The following is a 21,265-nucleotide window of genomic DNA, read 5'->3' as shown; positions in this document are numbered from 1 at the left end:
ATTATAGATTATTAGACTCTCAATGCCTTCACAACTACAACATTGATACAAATGTATTCATATCCCAATATGTTCTTTTAACTTTAAAAACATAAGATAATTATATTTTGATATGGTGTAGAATAATATGTGCTAGCTCAGTATATTTAATAGTGTTTTTTGTTTTGGTTTTGAGTGTCTTTATTATTCATAATTTTAAAAAATAAGTGGGTTAGATCTCCTTGTTTGCTTTAAATGTTTTCACACACTACTTTTTTTCAAGGTTCATGTGCTCTTCATGTTTTGTCTTGATTGACCAAATGGAGACAAATATTCATCCGTTAAAGCGCTTTCAAAACAAAAAGATGCGTACATGATTAAGAAAAACACATATTCAAGTATTACTAGTAAAATACTAAATACATGAGCTTCTAATAAAGTCTTACACTAGAAAATTAGTTACACGCTAATGTTTAAAATATCAATTAACATAAAATAGAAGACAAGAATTAGAAAAAAACTAAATATGTAGATTGTGACATTGCAACAAAGGATGGAGACGAGGACATAAAAGATTTATCTATTCTCGTCTTACGTATAAGCATTTCTATTATCATTGTATATTATCGATACATTTTATTTATCCCATTTAATATAATGTTTTTAAACGTACCCGGGTATTATTTGCAAAATTTTGAAAATGTAGGGTCAAAGATGTAAATAAGGCAAAGAATAAAATGGATTTTTACCCTTTGTGGAGGGCGCGAAGCGGGAATTGGAAGGGCAAAGTTCTTCTTCCTGAATTCGTTCTACTCTCTCTCGAGCATCCCAATTCATCTGTTCGAACATTCTATGGCGTCTTCTTCAGGCAGCAGTAGCAACTACGACATTCCATGGGTGGAGAAGTACAGGCCCAACAAGGTCACCGACATTGTGGGTAATGAAGATGCAGTTTCTCGTCTCCAAGTCATTGCTCGGGACGGCAACATGCCCAATCTCATATTATCTGTACTCTTCTCCATCTCTAATATTTTCCGTAATTTTCCCTCTTTAGTTTGCATTGCACCAATTGGGTTTCTGTTAATTTTTAGTCTGACTACTAACTTGTTTACAATTGGTACTGAAAATGGACTTGTGTATCTAGAGCTATGTGAAGTAGAAAATCATGCAGCTTGAACGTTTTCTTAATGGCTTTGGGGGTTTGGGAACTAGTAAGGCTCGAATTTTATCCTAATTTTTGTTATCATTTTTGGCGGGGTTTTAATGTTCTGTAATCAAATGCACAATTTTTTTTCTAAAAGGGGTTGATGCAAGTGACAAGTAAAAGGCTCTATAAGTGCTAATTTACGTTGTTGATGGTTTTTTTTTTAATGTACTGCAGCTTGAATTTTGTTGCTATGATGAGGTTTTTGATGAAATGTTGTAGGGTTAGACAGTTTTGGTAGGAACATGTATTGCTATGGATTTTAATGTATGTTGTTGCTACATGTTTGTTTTCTAGGGTCCGCCAGGAACTGGGAAGACAACCAGTATTTTGGCTCTTGCTCATGAGCTCTTGGGACCAAATTACAAGGAGGGTGTTCTGGAGCTTAATGCATCAGATGATAGGTGAGATATTCTATGGTTTTTAAGTCTCAAAATATTTCAAATGTTACTTGATCTGTGTTTTTTTTCTAATCTGAGTTCTTGTTTAGGGGAATAGATGTCGTGAGGAACAAAATCAAGATGTTTGCTCAAAAGAAAGTAACATTGCCTCCTGGTCGACACAAAGTGGTAATATTGGATGAAGCTGACAGGTAGGTTTCAACGGATATAATGCTAGGGAAGCCCAAACACTTTTTTTGGGGAGAGTGTTCTTGTCAGGCATGCATGCGAAAAAAAGTGTCCTATTTTATTTTGTATTTTCTTTTCGGTTTCGAACACTCATGGGACACATAAACCTATAAAATTGATTGAGAATTTGAAACAAGAATTTTCTTTGTCTTCTTTTGCTCTGCTCTTCAGTTTCTTACTTTGAGTCCTGTTATTAATTTGTTACTTTTGGTGGTAATTATGATTGTGAAAATAATCCAGCATGACAACTGGAGCACAACAAGCTTTGAGGCGTACAATGGAAATTTATTCAAACACAACACGTTTTGCCCTTGCATGTAATACCTCCTCAAAAATTATTGAGCCTATTCAGAGTAGATGTGCAATTGTCCGATTTTCAAGATTAACAGATCAAGAGATTCTTGGGCGCCTTATGGTGGTGATTCAGGCAGAAAAGGTATCGTTCGTTTATTTGTCATAATGCCTAGACTACATTTCTGTTGTTATAAATATAGTCATTCTGCTGAATTTAATTGTTATCGAAAACAAAATACTACTTAATTATCTTCGGAAGAAATTATCACTTCAGTGGTAGGCTGCAACAGTTTGTTAGATCTCATGCAATTGATTCATTATGTAATTGGTCTTCCCCCCCCGGGAATGGCTAGGTTGTTAAGGAACTGGTTAAGCAAGTGATATACCCATGGAGTGCACATTTGGAAATGACATAAGCAATCACTAGTTTCTGCCTTGAATTTTTGTTCACTTGAATTAATAATTTGAGAAAGTGGCTCAACTACTGTTGTTGGAGAAATGTGGAAGTCTAGGTTTTGGTTGAATTTCTCTAGAAAGCTCAAGTCTAAAAAAACCAATCGTATTTTGTGGAGCGAAGAGGTAAATGACATACCCTTGAGGCGTTTCAATAGTTTCATTGATGGAAGTAAGCTGTTTGACCGTCCATTGCTGAATGGGAAGTTTGCGTGGGCTAATTGTATGGCTGCAACTAAGACTGGTAGATTTTTACTTTCAGAAGGTTGGATTAAGAGTTTGGTAGCCCTAGACAGTTGAGGGGGCCAAGATTCACCATCAAATCAACAACTGCTACTCCTCCTTTCAACCCTTCATCTTCATCTTCAGCTCCCAATCTCCTTCTCTTCTCTTTTTTCCTCATCAAAAGGCTCTCGAGGAAATCTAAAAAGAAAGAATTTTTCTAAGATCTTCCAACATTACTTCAAGCAATTTCTGAAGTATTTTATCCGGAAGAAAAAATCAAAGATTATGGAAAAATGTTCCTTAAAAGCCCAGATTTTAGATGATCAAGTACCCGTTTTGCTTGAGGAAAATACTGCCCATTCTATTTCATCAGCTTATTCCAGCAGCTCCAAGCTGTTTGTAGAGACTAATCATGATTTATTGGAAGTCAGTTGCACCCAAATTCAAGCCCCAGCCCGTTCTTCTAGGTCATTTTCTCATCATCCTCACTTTATCCAGTTTAAGTACTCTGAGTTCTCTCTGCCTAACTCCAAGGTTAAATTTCTGAAGGGCTCTCCAAGAAAAACCCCTCACAATCAATCCAACAAGAAGGGTGAGCATTTTTTCAACTCCCCTCTCAGTGTTTGTAGCGAGGAATTGGAGCATTTGGATAGGTAAACCGAACTTGAAAGTTAGAAACATTTGAGCCTCTAGAAACTGATCTCAATGCTCTGTTTCAATGCGAGGAATAGCTAGTATCCGCAAAGTTTCCTTCTGCTACTCGTTCTTGTCCTTGGTCTTGCAAAATACTAGATCATTTAAAATCAATAGTTGCTGATTGTGGATTTATTCTAATTTGATTCTTCAACAGTTTAATGTATTTCTCCTCTATGTAAGACTAACTTCAGTCATTCTTGGATTTCCCTTCATATGGGTGGCAAGTAAATTCTACATGCCGATGCTGAATAGTGAAATACTTTTTCGAGCTTCCTCTAGATTATGGATTAATTTGGTTAGGCAGCTGGTTGCATCTTCTTGAAAGGTTTTAGTTTCAATTTAGTTCTTTATGAGAGAATTTTGCATTATTCTTTGTAATTAGATTTCTTCAGATATGGTTTTGTTGAGCTTGATCTCTTCCTTTTGGAATTTGCATGACAAGTTTTACTTGGTCGTGTGAACATTATGGATAGGCTACTACAGTAGAAGAAGTTTTCGCTTATGAAGCCTTTTTGTTGTGTTCTTTATTGGAAGGCGGAGGAAGACCTATATCACCTTCTTTGGAATTGTTAGTTTGCTAGATCGGTGTGGAACTATTTCTTTCAAGAGTTCCATATTGAGCTAGCTTGCTAGAGAGTTGTTCGGGAGACGATCAAGGAGCTCATTCTTCATATGTCTTTCATTGAGAAATACTGTTTTTTATGGTCAGCTGAGGTGTGTGCTATTCTCTGAGATATTTTGGGGGAGAGGAATAATGTAGTGTTTAGGGGTGTGTGGAGAGAGACAATAATGATGTTTGGTTTTTGGGGAAGTTTCATGTTTATCTTTAAACTTCGGTCTCAAGTACTTTTTGTAATTAACTCCTGGGTAGCATCTTACTTAGTTGAGAACCCTTTCTTTAGAGGTGTTTTGTTGGTTTTTCTTTTTCTTGTATAATAATCCCCTTTCATGTATTTACTACTTTTTTTATCCCACGTAAATGGTAAACTAAAAAATCTTCAATGCTCTTTAATAATGAAAATAAAAAAGTTCGCTAGTCTGAGGGAAGAGTTGGCTCTCACTGATCTTTTATGGAATGCGAGGGGCTTCAAGTCTCTAGCCAGAAAATTAATGCTAAGTATACTTCTGATTTTGTCATTCTCACCAAAATTAGACAAAAAGGTTAATAGGTTGCTAAGGCTGGAGTTCTAGAAGTGTTGAATGGACTTCTTAAGATGATGTAGGTTCCTTTTGGTAGTATAGTCATTTTTCCTCCCCTCTTTCTTCTTTGGAAGGACTTGCTCTAGATGAAAGGTGTGCTCTTCCTCTATTTTGGTGGTTATCTTAAGGCTAATGGTGTTTGTTGGTGGATTTTAGGCATATGTCTTAGGCCCAGCTAACACGATGAGACAAGTTTTGAAGGGAATTATGTGACTTTCAAGTTATATCACTCAATGAAAGTTGTTTTCTTTTACAACAAAACTATTCTCTTTCAGCACTTCATTGAGTTGATTAAAGAATGATCACGGGTGAATAGCTCTGACTGTATTTTTACTGCGCGGGTCAACAAGTCCTCCCTTTCTTTTATTCCCAATACAAAAGGAATATATTGAGGAAGTATAGTTTTGATTATTGTTTAAAAATATGAAGGTACCCTATGTTCCAGAAGGTCTTGAAGCAATCATTTTCACTGCTGATGGTGATATGAGGCAGGCGCTGAATAATTTGCAAGCTACACATAGTGGATTCCGCTTTGTAAACCAGGACAATGTTTTCAAGGTTCTTGTCACGTGTTTTTATCTTTTTGTATCTTCTATAAACTCAGAAAATGTCATCTTGACATGCTTGTTGATTCTCCAGGTTTGCGATCAACCACATCCGCTGCATGTGAAGAATGTGGTACGCAATGTGCTTGAAGGTAAATTTGATGATGCTTGTACAGGCCTGAGGCAACTCTACGACTTAGGCTATTCCCCCACTGACATAATAACCACTCTTTTCCGAATCATTAAGAACTACGATATGGCCGAATATCTGAAACTGGAATTCATGAAGGTATTTTAAAACCCGAGGCATCATTTGATCATACCAGGTTAACCAAGTACTCACTCTTTTTGATGAATTGCAGGAAACTGGGTTTGCCCATATGAGAATCTGTGATGGTGTCGGTTCTTACCTTCAACTATGTGGTCTTTTGGCCAAGCTTTCCATGGTTCGTGAGACTGCAAAAGCACCATGAGTAGTCAACATGTAGAGGCTGCTTAAATTTGGCTCACAGGAGGTAGTATGAATGTAAACATCTGTGTTCCTTAGGATATTAACTATATTTTTGTAAGATGTAGTCAGATTGAGCTCAAAATTTATCACGTTACTTACTATATCGTCTTGCTAAAGTTTTAGGCCAATGGCAATCTTGTCAAGGTTTTCCTCCCCACCCCCACCCACCTAGTAATAGGTACAAACAAGCCTTAACATGCTCATTATTCACTATTGTTAAAAGCTTTTGGTTTCAAATGTCAAGCTCTAATGCTATGTTCTGTATTTTCGATATCTCAGTACATAGACACAAAGAATCAGGAGATAGACCTCATGTAAATTAATAATTACAGATTAGTTCATACAAAAGCATAGTTAAACTTGATAATCATCCAGATTTACATGGTTCAAAAACCACAATTTGCTTACTCACTGCATCGAACGCATTTTGCACATGTGCTGGGTGTTTTTTCAAAGACAAGGACACGTTATTGAAACTGAAGTGGCAATGCCTAGTAACGTCATTGGAGGTTTGTTTTGAGTATTTGTGGTGAATTTTATGGTTACAACAGGGGGGAATGCTCATATGTACGCCAACAATGGCTGACAAATGAAGCTTGAAGAGGGTCCCCATATGTTAAGCAATATTTTATTGGTGCTCTAAAACAAATCGTTTGCCAGTTGGAAACATGGCCATATGTGAGTAACTTCAAAGCCAACTACTACGATCCAACCACCTTCAGTTGCCAATAAAATAAATTCCTATCAAGAACGATACCAAATTTATAGATTCTCACACTTTTCCCTTGAGATTTCAAAAGGCAATTTCAACTTTTACCCATTTCTCAGGCAAATGCAAAATATTAACATATATAACTAAATGCAAGATAATTTGTAGGCATAAACAAAATTTGGATTCAATTTTCAAATCTGTCTATTAGTTAATTGTTATTTCCTATAAGTGCTACAAAATGTAATTGCTGTTTTTGAAAAAAAAAACTTTGGCTCTTTGTACAATTTAGATTTGTCATTTGTATCTACATCCAATTCTAGGGATCTCTAATATTTTGCTTCTCAAAATTTCTACATTGTAGATTTAGGAAAATGTCAAACGTTGAAGTTATGATTATGCTAAATATGAAAGTTTTTATTAATCTGTCTATTGTTGTTGGTATGAACAAAAGTATGAAATTTTTTAAAAGATGATTGTAGGGTAGTGGTTATGTAGATCCCATGTAAGAAACATACTTTAAGAAAAAGAAATTAAAACTTGGCATAATATTATTCAAAATTGAAACCTAAAAAGATATTTGGAAGCATAACAAAACATGAAACATATATTTTTAGTGATTGACTTTAATTATTGTGTAGTAAGTATATTTGTGATTTCAAAATATGTAGGCATATCAATGAATAGCACATTTTACAAAAAGGCTATGTTTACCAACTTTTTTCCTAAATAAATCATTATTTCAAATTACTTCTATAACGATGCAAATATTTTAGAAAACTAAAATTTCATTCAAAAAGGTAATGAAATTATATATTTAACCATTGAATGGGCTTCCATTAATTGACATGATTAAGGGTTTTTACTTTCTTTTTCTATGTATATATAATTAATTTGTGAGAATGGAAGATCCAACTTCAATTTTGAGTAAGAGCGTCTACGTCGATTATCATTGTAATTCATGACAAGTGGAATAGAATTACTAAGATCTGGTTTTGCAAGAATTTTGTTTTAGTTTGAAATTTACGATTGCTTTCTACTCAATATTATAACAAGAAATCAAATTGTTCTATTTTTAATAAAATAAAACAAGTCATTTTCATTTAAAATTTTAAAATTTAGCTAGATTTTGAAAATATGGGTGAGAAAATAACAAAACAAATCAAATTACTTTTTAAAAAGCAAGACAAAGATACCAATTAGTTATCAAAAATGAATTTAAGAAAATGATTAAATTTTGAAACATAATATTATCATAAATTTAAATAACACATGGACGATTTTACTCTTTTAAAGTTTAAAGATAGAGTAGACAATACTATATACGTATATACGTATGTATGTCTAATCTAAAAAAAGTTTAGTAAATTTATATTTAGAATCCATTTATTTAAACCATTCATCTAATTATTGAAATTTGTAGGCATGTATTATATACATATGTCAAAATATTATAACTCAAGATTTAGGATTAATCTCAAAGTCAAATAAGGTATTGTTGAGTAGAAAAAAAGGAACTTTTTATGTTTGACAAAGATTTTGTATATTTAATTCCAATTTTTCTTTATTTAATAATTGGCTTTTGAAAGAAACCTTTATTGTTATGATACTATAGATTTTAAATATAAAGCATATGTTTTTTTTTTAATAAAAGTAAAAATTATAATAGATAAGTTATTGTCCACTACAACCTTTTTCCAACTCCATTATATCAAAAACCACTTTGCTAAAAATCTTTTTCATCTATAAAATTAGGTGTTGGATGATTTTGCTTATTCATATTATAGGTGAGAAAAATGAGCTAATCCATCACTATCATTTCTCAACCATTCCCACTTTGAAGTCCTTTGGATTTTGTTTTAGTACTTAACATTTTTATTTATATGTTTTAAGAGATTATTAATCTAATCTATTTAAATTGCTTTTGAGGCAATTTATTCATTTCAAGAAAAATAATAAGAAATAGGTCAATAGAGTAAAAAAGGGTATAGGCTAATAGAACCAAGAAGAATTTTTTTTTTCTTTTTTCTCTCGGTAATATTTAGGTTAAAAATCTAACTTTTTATATCGACTTCGATAATACAAGTTTTATATTAGTGGAGTTTGATCATGTTGGCACAACAAGAACAATGGTTATAACCATTAAAACTATCCTTCCACATAGGTCAATTGATCAGAATGCTCATATTTTTAGGTCTTGTTCGATAACTATTTGATTTTTTGTTTTTAGTATTTAAGAGTTAAGTCTATAAACACTTGTTCCATTCCTATTACTTTTTATCTACTCTTTTACCAATGTTTTTAAAAATCAATCTAAAAAATTAAAACTAAAATAATAAATTTTCGAGCTTGTTTTTCTTTTTGAAAATAGGTTGAAAATTTAACTCTTATACTTAACACTTATACAAATCATGAATTGTTTTTTTTCTCTTTATCTTCAAAATAATGAAATATATATATATATATTCTTTCTAAAATCTATAGAGATTAATATGGCTCAAAAGAAATCTATAGATTAATGTGGAAAATGAGAACCACTCACTAATTTTATTTATTTTTTGTTTATTAAATGATAATTAATTACAATCATTGTATTGTAATGATTCTCCACTCTCAAATCTCACACGAACAAACAAACGCCATCAAGAATATACGTTTTCTACTAATTACTCCATTTTCATACAGCTTTCATTCAAAGTTGAAACCCCCCTGGTTGTTGCATCAAACTTACAAAACCCACCGCCTAACAATCAAGAAATCAGAAAGGCAGAGCAAACTTCTTTTACTCCAATAACCAATTCATATTACATGATCACTTGAATCTGTGAAACCCCCTTTTTTCCATTTCCATTTCTTCCATTGAAGCAACCCCATTTGGCCATTTCTTCTCTCCCTTTGAAGCCACTCTCATTCCTTCTCTCCTTTTCTCTTTCTCCTTTTCATCTTTCATCTTTTACCCAACTGAAAGGACAAACGAAAGTTCCTTTCTGTGAAACCTTAGCAGAAAGTGATCGCTCATTTGGCCTTTTTATACTCATAGATTGAGCGAAAGAGAGGAAAAATTTGAGTTTCTGTGAGGAAAAAAGAAATGGGTAGTCGAGATCTGGAGAGAGGAGGGGCTAAAACCAATAAGCCACCTGGGAATTACTCAAATTCCTATTACCAAGAAACCTCGGAGAAACAATGGACTTCTTGGTTGGTTCCTATGTTCGTGGTGGCTAATGTTGCTATGTTCATTGTGGTTATGTATGTTAATAACTGTCCCAAACACAGTCTGGGTTCTGAGGAATGTGTTGCCAGGTTTCTAGGAAGGTTTTCTTTTGAGCCTCTTAGAGTGAATCCTCTATTTGGTCCTTCTTCTTCCACGTGAGTCTTCTGCTCTCCATTCGGTTCTAAACTGTCCAATATTGCCAGTGGGTTTCTATGGATTTTGTTTTGTTTTGCTGTAACTCTTCTACTTAGTTCTTAATTGAGAATGTTTGACATTATAGCCTTCTTTTATCAATTGAGGTTCTGTGGCAATGTGTTTTTGTTGGCATTTTCTATGGATGTTTTCAAATCACTGTGTTAATCTTTATTTAGTTGAGATTCCTTACTTTCTTTTAAATTTCTTATCTTTGCTTGTTTGAGGTATTTGTTTAGGCTCTTGTGTAATTTTTAGCCCCATGGGTTCTAGTTAATAATGGGTCAAATGACAAATCTAAATCAGTGGTTATCTAATTTGTCTTTTGGAAAGGTTTATCCTGAGGCAAAGTTCTAATCTGTGTTCTAATTTTGTGATTAGAAAAAGTTTTTCCTTGGAGAAGCCTTTTTGTTGAATTCTATAAAGTTTTCCCAGGTCTCTATTTTCATCTCAGTTAAACTAATCATCTGAGTAGATAATTGTGGAAGAGTAGCTTTTTTTGTTTCAAAATTTGTCATGACGATTGTCGATAATGTTCTTGTGCGTTTGTGTTTTGTATTTGTCTATTGCGCAAATTTTGTCATTTCCATTTGAGGAAGACATTTTTAAAATCATAGAAGAAACACAAATGGCATAGTGAGTTTTTATTTTCAGGACGAATGCAAAGAATAATTTGAGGCTACTTTTTGGACATTGAGTTTTTACGTAATTGGTGTTATTTCTTTCAGACTACAGAAACTGGGAGCCCTGGAATGGGAAAAAATAGTTCATGGACATCAAGCATGGAGACTCATCACGGGTATTTGGCTACATGCTGGAGTCATTCATTTGCTTGCAAATATGTTGAGCTTGGTATTTATTGGGATTCGCCTCGAACAACAATTCGGATTCAGTATGTCAAGTTTCTTACATTCACCTGCATTTACTTTAGCTCTTTTCAACTCCTAAAGCTTAGGTGACTAGAATTTCATGCTCACTAGCTGTTGATAAATCACGCAGTTCGGGTTGGAATACTATACTTGCTTTCGGGTTTAGGTGGAAGCATATTATCTTCTCTTTTCATTCAAAACAACATCTCTGTTGGTGCATCTGGTGCGTTGTTTGGGCTTCTTGGTGCAATGTTATCAGAACTTCTGACAAACTGGACTATATATACAGATAAGGTAATAGTGAAGTAATTGGTCTTCATTTCCATATTGTTTGGATGCATCTTATTTGAACTTATCATGTTATCAACACCTAATTCATTGTTCTTGTAGGCTGCAGCTCTCATCACACTCATTGTCATCATCGTCATTAATTTGGCTGTTGGGATTCTACCTCATGTTGATAACTTTGCCCATATTGGCGGGTTCTTGACAGGGTTTCTTCTTGGCTTTATTTTGCTTCTCCGTCCTCAGTTCGGGTGGATAGAACGACGACATCTCCCCGCAAATTCTCGCGCTGTACCCAAGCACAAGCTTTACCAATATATTTTATGCTTCGTGGCCCTCGCTCTTCTAATTGTCGGGTAGGTGTTTGTTAGATGATATAATATTAAATTTACCTTTTACACACAACTTAAGCTTTTAGGTCAATCAATTATTTAACATGGTATATCAAAAAATATGGTTTAGGTTAGTCTTGTTTTCAAAACCTTACAATGTTATTTCCACCTCAATCAACATTCATTTCTACTCGCCGGGTCTTTTACACATTCCAATCTCACAAGTGAGGGTGTTTGTTAGATGATCACACACAACTTAAAGTTTTTGGTCAACCAGTGATTTAAGGTATATCAACTTGGTTTTTGAAAGACCGAATCTTAGGAAACTTATCCACCAATCTAGACTGATCAAGAAACTATGCATCTAATAAACAGAGGGAACTTTAACCTTTAACGTTTAGTTAGTTAATCACAACATGGCAAGGCCCTCAACAGTGATGATATACGTTGTTTGTTAAGTTGTGTCTTTTTTCTCTTGTGCTGCTACTGATTGATGAATGCTGATAACAAAATGAAAAGACAAGTTTGTTACGGTCTTGTTTCGCTGTTGCAGATTCACGATCGGGTTGGTAATGCTATTTCGAGGCGAGAACGGAAACAACCATTGCAGCTGGTGTCATTATCTAAGTTGCGTGCCAACATCAAAATGGGAATGCGGGAATTGATCATTACAACATTGTATAATATGTATACTTCTGACCTTGTTTTCATATTTTGTTTTTAATTCTATCTTAGATGTCAATGAAAGTGTTTGTTAATGATTCCAGCTTATTTCCATTTGTTTTCTTACTTCAAAGAACACTGTATGTAGAAAAAAGAGGGAGATTTCTGTTTGTGAACTCTTTATTGATGATATAGTGGATCACTTCATTCTTTTTTGCATTCTATTTGTTGTTAGATCTCTGTTATCTCACTTGAGAGTGTTCAATTTATGGTTTTATCTTACAATGAAAACTAAGATTAATAAACTTAGGCTGCAAAGCAAAATTTTTAACTATCATTATTGGATTTGGTTTAAACACAATCACACTTGATTCATCTTGGTTCATATATTTTTAAATTATTTATTTTAGTCCATATTCTCTCAACTTTAATTCATTTTCCTCTATATACTTTTAAAATATTTATTTTAATCCATGTACTTTTAACATTGTTTATTTTGGTTCTTCAACTTTAAAAAGTGATCATTTTAGTTCTCTAAAAACGAAATCAAAGAATCAAAATATGGTTTGTCTTTATCAATATAAGGACCAAAATGAAGATATTCAAAAGCACATTGAATCAAATGAACAAAATGTTAAAACTATAGAGATCAAAATGAATTAATTTAAACGCATTAAAAAAAACGATGATTAACTCATTTTCATTTCCTATCTTCCCTATTTTTCCAAAGCATGAAATGAACTTAGAAACATGCTCATTTATTACATTATTTATTCACAAGCATGTTGTACTAAATATTTAACTAAATAATGTCTAACAAAAAAAAAAACATAGTGAATAGCAATTTTGAGAATAATTTGGTGCACACCGACATTTTTTAGAAAAATCATAAATATAGTAAAGTCTACCGATAGTAAATTTTTATGGTTAATATACTATTATGGTTTATAAGCAATAAACCAATATTTACAATATAATTTATCAATTATAAACTTCTATCAAGTATACTTTTGCTAATTTTGTTATATTTGTAATCTTTTTTAATATGTTGTTATATATGTTGATACTTTAAATCTAAATCAATTGTCATATTTTCATTTATAGAACGGATATATTTTCATAGAGGTCCTCCCAGATTCTTTAAATTGTGTGAAGGCCATTTAATTATTTTATTTCACATCATGGTTTCTCCTTTATTTGAATATAATGTGAAAGGCATATGGAGTATCAGTATAATGTTGCCTCCTTTAATTGCTTTAAACCTATGGTGACCCAAATACATAATTGGATACAAAATATGTTTTAACTTCAAAAATTATTATTATTATTATTATTTGGGTTTCTTCAAAAATAGAAAAAAAAAAAAAACTAGATAAAACTAGATAAAAAGATTAGTAAATTACAAAATTCATTACAAGTCTAAATATTATTGTCAATTTTCATTATTATTAGCATAAGTTATGGGCTCCTTTTAGTATGTAGCAAAATAAGGCTACAACATCGAGAAAATAGGAAAGCTTAAAACTAATTGCAAATATAACTTCATCTCATGTAAAATGTCCAAAAAAATAATACTAATGATATCAAAATATGCTTGAGGCACGAATAGAAGTCTAACATTGAACTATTTGCCTCAATAGAAGTATATCACTGAACTATTTCTATACAAGCCTGTCATCGATACTCTTTTTTTAAAAAACTCATTGAAGGCATAAAATTTCCACTTTTTTAAGTTTATCATTAATAGACCTAATAACATGTCTATCATTAATAGACTCCCTGTGAGACCCGCACCTAAGAAATGGCCAAAATTTTGGTTAACTCTTCTTATTGCCTAACCCGAGTCAACCAATAACATATTTCTCAAATGAAAAGTTATCATTCATAGCATCTATACATTATAGCAACATATAATAGCTATCAATTTCTATTAATAATAGCTTTCAATTTAAGAAAACCAAGAAAAAAATAACTGTAACAATGATAAGTTATCACTGATAGTAGCTATCAATGATAACAACAGATGACAATTATCAATGAAATTAACTAATTGTAGCTATTAGTGATAGATTCTAACGTGAAAAAGTCCAGAAATGTGAGAAATAATCATTTCTCAAATTGAAAGCTATCAATGATAGTTGTTATCCCTGATAGATGTCATCCCTAATAGATATGTCATCGGTGATAGTTGTTATCACTGATAGATGTCACCAATGATAGTTGTTATCTCGCGTAGATGTCATCGATGACAGCTATTATCACCATAGATGCCATCGGTGATAGTTTTTAATTTAATAAATTCAATAAAAAAAATATAAAAAAAACCCAAAATGGTGGTTGAACATGAATGTTTTAGTCTTTTTTACTATTTTTGGTGTATATCCAATTATTTTAACATTGTGCTATATATACTACTATTTTAGGCTTTTTTGACATTTATGCAAACAAACCCTTATAAAAACTCACAAGTTATTTGAGACACTCCGAAAAAGTGCACGTGCAACATCCGTGGTTTACATGATATGCGTAATGTTGAGATGCTCTCAATGGTACACTCACAGGTGGTATGACTTGTGCAGCATCACGACACTGCTCCTCGGGTCTTAACCTTGATTTTCTCCACCCTTTACTTGATTTCTTCCATTGATCTTGTCCAATTGACTAAATTTTCTTGAAATATTCTTTAAAATCTCTGCTTTGATTTCTACAAAATAAACAAAAAATGCATGTAAAATTGATTCAAGTAAACATCAAAACCAACCGTCTTAGGAAATAATTAACTACGTAGGATGCTATCAGCATTCAACTTTGTGGTGGTGAGGGCAATATAATGAAGACTGGCCTATTAGCAAAAGAAGTCCAAAAACTTAAATTTTCCATCATTTATGGTGTAAATAATTTGATGGTATAAGTTTCAAAGTTTCATTTTCATTTCGCAAAATAGTCAACAATGACATCAAATAACTCACTAACGCACTTGAAATAACGGCTTCAATGTGAAATTAAAAATCACAAGGCTGTAGCAGTATAGCAAGAGAATTTATCCTACTAAAACATATATACAAAAGGATAAGTTCTAATCTAGAGATACCATAAGAGATATGAAAATTTGGCCACGGGATTCTAAACAGCAGGTAAATAAAAGGAATCAAATCTTTTATTCCTTGAGCTTTTAGAAAGATAAAACAAGAGTAAACCTGGTAAGAAAGAAGGATTAAACAAAAAGAACTTGAAGAAGAGGAGCTAGAACAAGATAAAGAATGAACTTCATAGAACACGTTTTTGGGGGGAGAAAGGGGTTAAAGGCACATACTAAAACCCTTGGAAAGACATATCCTTTTAGCTTCCAACTTTCTCTCGCTTCACTTGTTGTATTGTGGGGGTCGACAAGGATACGTATTTCTGGGAGGATGAGCGGGTGGGAAAGAGTACTCTTTGTTCTTTGTATCCACTTCTTTATCCCTTGCCCTCTTTTAAAAAATCATCGGGTTATCTTGTGGTTTGGTCTAAGAATTCCGTGTCCTCTTTCGGGTTTCGTCGTAATTTATCTGATAGGGAAATGATGGAGGTCGCCTATCTTCTTTCTTTGCTTGAGGGATGCAGTTTTATGAAGGGAGGAGGGATTTCGTGTTTGAAGTCCTAACCCTAGTCAAGGTTTTTCATGTAAATCATTGTTCAAATGTTGTTGGATCCCTCCCTCCTTAGAAAGTTTTATGGGCTTTGGAGAATTAAGGTTTCTAAGAAAATATTTTCTTTACTTCACAAGTAATTGGTTGTAAGAACAATGTTGATAGTCTTGTTAGGAGGAGGACCTTGCTTGTTGGGCCTTTTTGTAGTATTCTTCGTCGGAAGACGGAGGAAGACCTTGATCATCTCTTTTGGGATTATTAGTATACGCAAGCAATGTGGTGCTTTTTTCTGTTATTTTTGCTGGCTAAAGGAGTGTTCGTGTGACGATTGAGGAGTTCCTCCTCGATCTACCTTTTAGAGAGGCCATTTTATGTGGCTTGTTGAAGTGTGTGGTGTGCTTTGGGACATTTGGGAGGAGAGGAATGATTGAGTATTTAGAGATGGGGAAAGGGACCCTTGTGAGGTTGGGCCCTTAGCTAGATTTCACGTGTCCTTTTAAGGCTTCAGTTTCGAAAGACCTTTTGTAACTATTCCTTGGGTAACATTTTGCTTACATGGAATTCTTTTAGTTGGGGTGTTTTGATGGACTTTTTTTTGTATGCCCTTGTATTCTTTCATTTTCTTCTCAAATGAAAGTTGTTGCTTTTATCAGCTTTTATAAAAAAAAAAAAAAAAAGTTTTGCTTTTATGCTGACTCATTAGAGGAATATTGGCAGTTTGATTGGAGAATTCCTTCTTCGTAAGCCTTTTCTTGGGATAAGAGCGTGTTCTTGTGGTTAACAGGGATGTGTTCTTTATTGTGAGTTTCGTGGAGCGAGAGAAACAATAGAAGGAAGAAAATGAATCCTAGCACGAAAATGAATCCTAGCGATATTGGAGTCTGGGTGAGGTTTCAAGTTTCCATTCGGGCTTCAATTTCAAATACCTTTTGTGATTACTCTTTAGGCAACATTTGGTCCCCTTTCTCTAGAGGGGCTTATGTGGACTTGATTTAGCTCTTGTGTTCTTCATTAAAAATGAAAGTTGTTTTTATAAAAAATAATGATAACCCACCAACACCTAAAATAATAAGGAAGGGAGAATATAAAATTGTCACAATTGGTTCGACATTTAAAAGCGAGCACAGCTTATTTTCTCCCTTCAATGCCATAATAGCCTATTAGATAATTAATAAACATTTTGACAACAGGCATTAGTTAAACCTCAGAAGCATTGAAGCTACGGAGGGGAAAATTCCACACGGGTACAAAAGAATCCTTTTATATGTGGTTGCCTGCTGGCTGCTAGTGAATAAAATCAATATTACCTTGAAAGCAAAGAGAAAAAAAAACTTCCTTTTACGTAGTTTGTAAGAACATATAATAAATATAATCATATGTTGAATAGTGAAGCACCCTGAATTTCACATATATCAATAAGTGCAAATACTCATACCCAAAAAAGAGATAGTATCTCTCTAGCTACACGTGTAAGCACACACAAAATGGAACAAATAGTCCAAGTGATAGGCATGCAAAGCAAGGGTAATAAAATGACTGATAATAAGAATGAGATATGATGCATACCTACAATATCTCAGAAATCTCAGCTCCGCACTTATTCATGAGAAAAACCAATAAGATCAATTGGTTAAGTCAATTGTGGAATTTCCATTCCTTCAATCATTCAAGTGGAAGAGAACATCAAGATGGAGATGAATCCCAGCCCACGGGAACCCCATACCCAAGCTTGCACATACGACATACCACTTGGTTAGCCTTGTACCTGCAACCACTTGTTGAGTAGGCCTTATATAAAATATAAAACGTTTTTTTGCTCCAATCCAGGTTGAAATTTTTCATTTCATCAAGAACACACTCCATTTCTTCCAAACGATTTTGTGATGCAAACATAACCATTTTACAATGATATAAAGACCGACAGATTCTCCACCCTGAAGATTCAGCACGACTAATGAAGTTTATCAGCTTGTCCACTGCATTACACCGAAAATAGCTGGCAATAATGGAGCGCATCACATGGACGGTATAGACTGAAGTACCATGCTCAAATGCTTCATTTATTGAATTTTCCATTCTCTCTAAGCAATCTGCTTGAGCGTAGACTCTTATCAATTTGACATTCAACCATGGTCTATATTCTTCTTCTGGAATAAGCTTCAACAAAGCGTCAATCTTATGCACTTTATCTGTTATAGAACTCCTACTGTATGCATATATCATAGCTCTAATAAGAGGGAAATTATTTTTATTGACATGATCTTTTAAGAAGTGATGCATCTCTTCCATCTTTTCAAGGTTATCTGAATGTGCATATCCACGAAGCATTAACAAAAAAGTCTCAGTGTTGGGCGTTATTGAACTCGCCTTCATCTTCATAAAGGCTTGCTCCATTCTTTTCCACATCCATGCAGTAATATACCCAGCTATTAGACTATTGTACGTGTTCACATTCGGTGAGAGATTCAAATTATGTATTTCCCTCATGGTAGCCTCCATGTGATCAACTAACATCAAACGACCAAATACCGATATTAAAATGTTATATGTTACAATATTAGGAACACAACCTGCATCCCTCTTAAGATCCCGAAACACTGAGTTGCATTTGTCAGCCAAGCCATTAAACATGAAAACTCCCATCAATGCATTATAAGTAGAGGTTGCCTTGACCCTTTTATTAGAAGCCTCGTTGAACAACCCAACTGCAAGGTCAATGTGTTTAGATTTACCTGCAACTGCAATACCCTTAGCATATTCCTCTACAGTTAAAGGAAAGGAACCTCCTTGCCTTCTTCTCCAATTAAACACCTATGCACAAAAGAATGAGCTGATCAGAAATTTTGTGTCGTCAAACTATTTATCGAGGACTTGCATATGACTACCACGTTATACTTAGAAAAATGAGGCCTAGCAAATCTATTTGTTTCACATGGGAATTGGATGATACAACCTAATGTTATGACTAATTACACTAAAAGTTAACTAAAGCATATTATCTTGTTTTTAGTACAACAACTGCGAGAATGGGGGGATAAAACCTCCAGTTCTAAAGAGGAAGGTCATACCAACAATTGTTGAGCTAAGTTTACTTTGGCTACTAAACCATACTCATCAATTCCAATTAAGTATTTAATTTTTCACTCAAAATACATTCCAGATGTTCTTTACCTCCACATCTAGTACAAAAGAAGAACAATAAAAAAAAAAAGATAAGATAAGATAACCCCATATAAGAGTCTAAGACACAGGTAAAACAAATAACAATTTAATGCAAATTACAAGAATGTAACTTGTAAGCAATCCCCAAATAAACATATGATTTAGAAACTAAATATGAAGCAATTTTCTTAGAGCATGTAAAATAAAAGTCACCTCCAATGCTAAGTTAGGCTGTGAACCCAACTGCTTCAGCAACTCGACAAAAGCAGAACCGTCGGTATGTTTCCATAAGAGCAAGTCTTTACTGTCTTCCAATATTTTCACTATCTTATTAGAATCCTCTGAGTTCAGAATCAGTTCATGACTCACCTCCAAGACCTTCCTTTCCATAATACATATCGCCAAGATCTCATGGTCATCAGGCTTGTTGGAAAATAACTCAATAAGGTTAGCAACCAACGAAAACGAAGAGATTGAGGGCGGAGGCGAGGAGGAGGAGCGAGATTGAGTATGGAGGCCATGAGGTAAAAAGCAATAATTCGTGTTCGTGAGAGAGAAAGCAAACGAAGCAAAAATATTCCGACTGACTAAGAGCCTACGAGGAACAGAGAACATCCATAGTTGCTTCATTGTTGGATTGCTTCGCTGGAAAAGGGATTTACAGTAATCCAGACTGAATCCACTTGAAGTTACACACTTTTTAGTGAGAATCAACCTGGAAACTTACTACGAAAGTAACCATACTGGCAATATAAATTTAAGATTTAAGGCTAAATCAAACATTCCTCCGACTATCTAACTAAGCACTAAGGAATTCTGAGAGTTGGCTATTTACCACCAACTATAATGATTGCATCAGACCATCAAAGCTTGAGATTAAATCCTTGAAGGTTCAAACTTACCAAAAAAGAAAAAAAAAAGAATCTGAACGATTACTCAACAAGAGTCTTCACCGTTCACTCAATGTAATCCCAATAAATCAGTACGAAACTACACCCAGTGAGGTTCCAACATGCAAATGGATCGACTTACTGAGTATTGGGCAGTAGCCAGTAGGTGCTGAAATATGAGATCAATAGAAGTGTGAATCAAGAGACTGAAGCGTTTCGAAGAAAAAATATGTGGCTAACGCATCTCGAAGAGGGGAGAGACACGCGCCGCCGGTCTGTTCGGTGGCTGCCGAAGAGGACCGCCGCTCGGTGAAGATAAGGCGAGGATCTATGGTGAATATCCGCCTTCGCGAGGTCCACTGTTCCGGGTCGCCGCCGCTTGTATGAATGCCGGAAACGCCTCTCAGGCGGCTGAGACTTAAGGGAGAGGGGGAAATGAGAAAGAAGAGGGCTTAGGTTTTCTTCCTATTTTTCTTTTCTTTTTTCCTTTTCCTTTTTTCTTAAATTTTTCACGTGTTGATGACCTCATAAATCAAGTTTTTCCCATTTCTAGATTGAACTATTTTTTTTCCAAAAGAAAAAGAAATCATCTTTTAAATGAAGTAACCATCGGAGTCTCGCCTTTAATTCCTAACGATTAAATAAGATATTTTCAACTTTGTAATAATTTAGCTTTTTTTTTTTTTTTACTTTCAAATCTATAACAATTTAATCTTGACATAAAAAAAATTATCAAAGTTATATGTTTATTTTATAGTGTTGAGCATCTAACTAGTTTATTTGTTTATTTTTGCAAAAAGATCTTATTAACTCTAATTTCTGTTACAATGATTAAATCGTTACAAATTTTAGAGTATAAAGACAAAATTGTTACGTAGCAAAGTTTGTGGATTAAACATTACAAAATTGGAAGTATAATGACAAAATCATTATAAATTAAAGTTCATGGACTAAATTGTTACTTTTAATAAAGTTTATGGATTAAAAGTGATTTTTAATCTTTTTATTTGTCTTTTATGTGTGAAATACCAATTTTACCCATCATTCAAAACTTCGTTTGTCCCACCTTCATTATACTCTTTCATTCTAAGCGTTTCATCTATTCTCTCTAATTTTCTCTCACCATCTGTGATTTGCATAATCGTTGATTATAGTTTGTTATTGTTCATTCGATCATTTCCAATGCTTCACCCACTTATCATGATTTTTTCTAAGCATTATATGAATGGTAGCAATTTTGTTAGTTGATTTTCCTTTCGAAAATGAAATTGAATTTCGTTGTTATCTAAAGAATTTGTTTATGTAGTGTACACTGTTTTAAATTTTTTTAAATGTTTGCTCAGTTGGTGTATATGATTAGCTTAGAACAGGGGTTAAGATCCCAAATGAGAATAAATGTTGGGATCACTAAGTATTAGGGTTGGTATCGCTTAGATTAATAGTTAAGATCATTGAGCATAAATGTTATTCTATCTCTAAATCTAGGTAAGCTATCATTAAGTATAAGAAAGTGTGTTGCATGAGAAAGCGATCACTAAGTAATACTGAAAATGTTTTATGTTGCTCTATCTAATATTGGATCGCTCA

At 33.7% G+C, this 21,265-nt stretch overlaps 3 protein-coding genes across 4 annotated transcripts; 2 read left to right on the top strand and 1 right to left on the bottom strand.

Annotated features, from left to right (window-relative positions):
- The first annotated feature begins 734 nt into the window (after positions 1–734).
- Positions 735–6,007, top strand: LOC101208984 (replication factor C subunit 2). Its single transcript, XM_004147922.3, has 7 exons — positions 735–987; positions 1,481–1,587; positions 1,674–1,775; positions 2,053–2,248; positions 5,110–5,238; positions 5,320–5,514; positions 5,588–6,007. The coding sequence occupies exons 1-7, from the start codon at positions 832–834 to the stop codon at positions 5,696–5,698; spliced, it is 996 nt and encodes a 331-aa protein (XP_004147970.1). The 5' UTR covers positions 735–831; the 3' UTR covers positions 5,699–6,007.
- A 3,087-nt stretch (positions 6,008–9,094) lies between these two features.
- LOC101208741 (RHOMBOID-like protein 2) lies at positions 9,095–12,219 on the top strand. Its single transcript, XM_004147921.2, has 5 exons — positions 9,095–9,811; positions 10,577–10,740; positions 10,848–11,011; positions 11,108–11,358; positions 11,888–12,219. The coding sequence occupies exons 1-5, from the start codon at positions 9,534–9,536 to the stop codon at positions 11,997–11,999; spliced, it is 969 nt and encodes a 322-aa protein (XP_004147969.1). The 5' UTR covers positions 9,095–9,533; the 3' UTR covers positions 12,000–12,219.
- A 2,109-nt stretch (positions 12,220–14,328) lies between these two features.
- LOC101208498 (pentatricopeptide repeat-containing protein At2g30780) lies at positions 14,329–20,221 on the bottom strand. 2 transcript variants are annotated; one of them, XM_031882938.1, is made up of 3 exons: positions 19,002–20,221; positions 17,197–18,437; positions 14,329–14,701 (listed from the first exon to the last, which is right to left on the bottom strand). In XM_031882938.1, the coding sequence occupies exons 1-2, from the start codon at positions 19,416–19,418 to the stop codon at positions 17,310–17,312; spliced, it is 1,545 nt and encodes a 514-aa protein (XP_031738798.1). In that variant the 5' UTR covers positions 19,419–20,221; the 3' UTR covers positions 14,329–14,701; positions 17,197–17,309. The 2 variants fall into 2 exon arrangements, with proteins under 2 accessions (XP_031738798.1, XP_004147968.1); XM_004147920.3 differs by having other exon boundaries at positions 17,193–18,437; positions 19,002–20,220.
- Positions 20,222–21,265: the final 1,044 nt, after the last annotated feature.

This window comes from Cucumis sativus, chromosome 3 (assembly GCF_000004075.3).
Source record: "Cucumis sativus cultivar 9930 chromosome 3, Cucumber_9930_V3, whole genome shotgun sequence".
In the NCBI taxonomy this organism is placed as follows: domain Eukaryota; kingdom Viridiplantae; phylum Streptophyta; class Magnoliopsida; order Cucurbitales; family Cucurbitaceae; genus Cucumis; species Cucumis sativus.
Note: the sequence above shows the minus strand (reverse complement) of the source record. Positions and strands in the feature narration are given on the sequence as shown.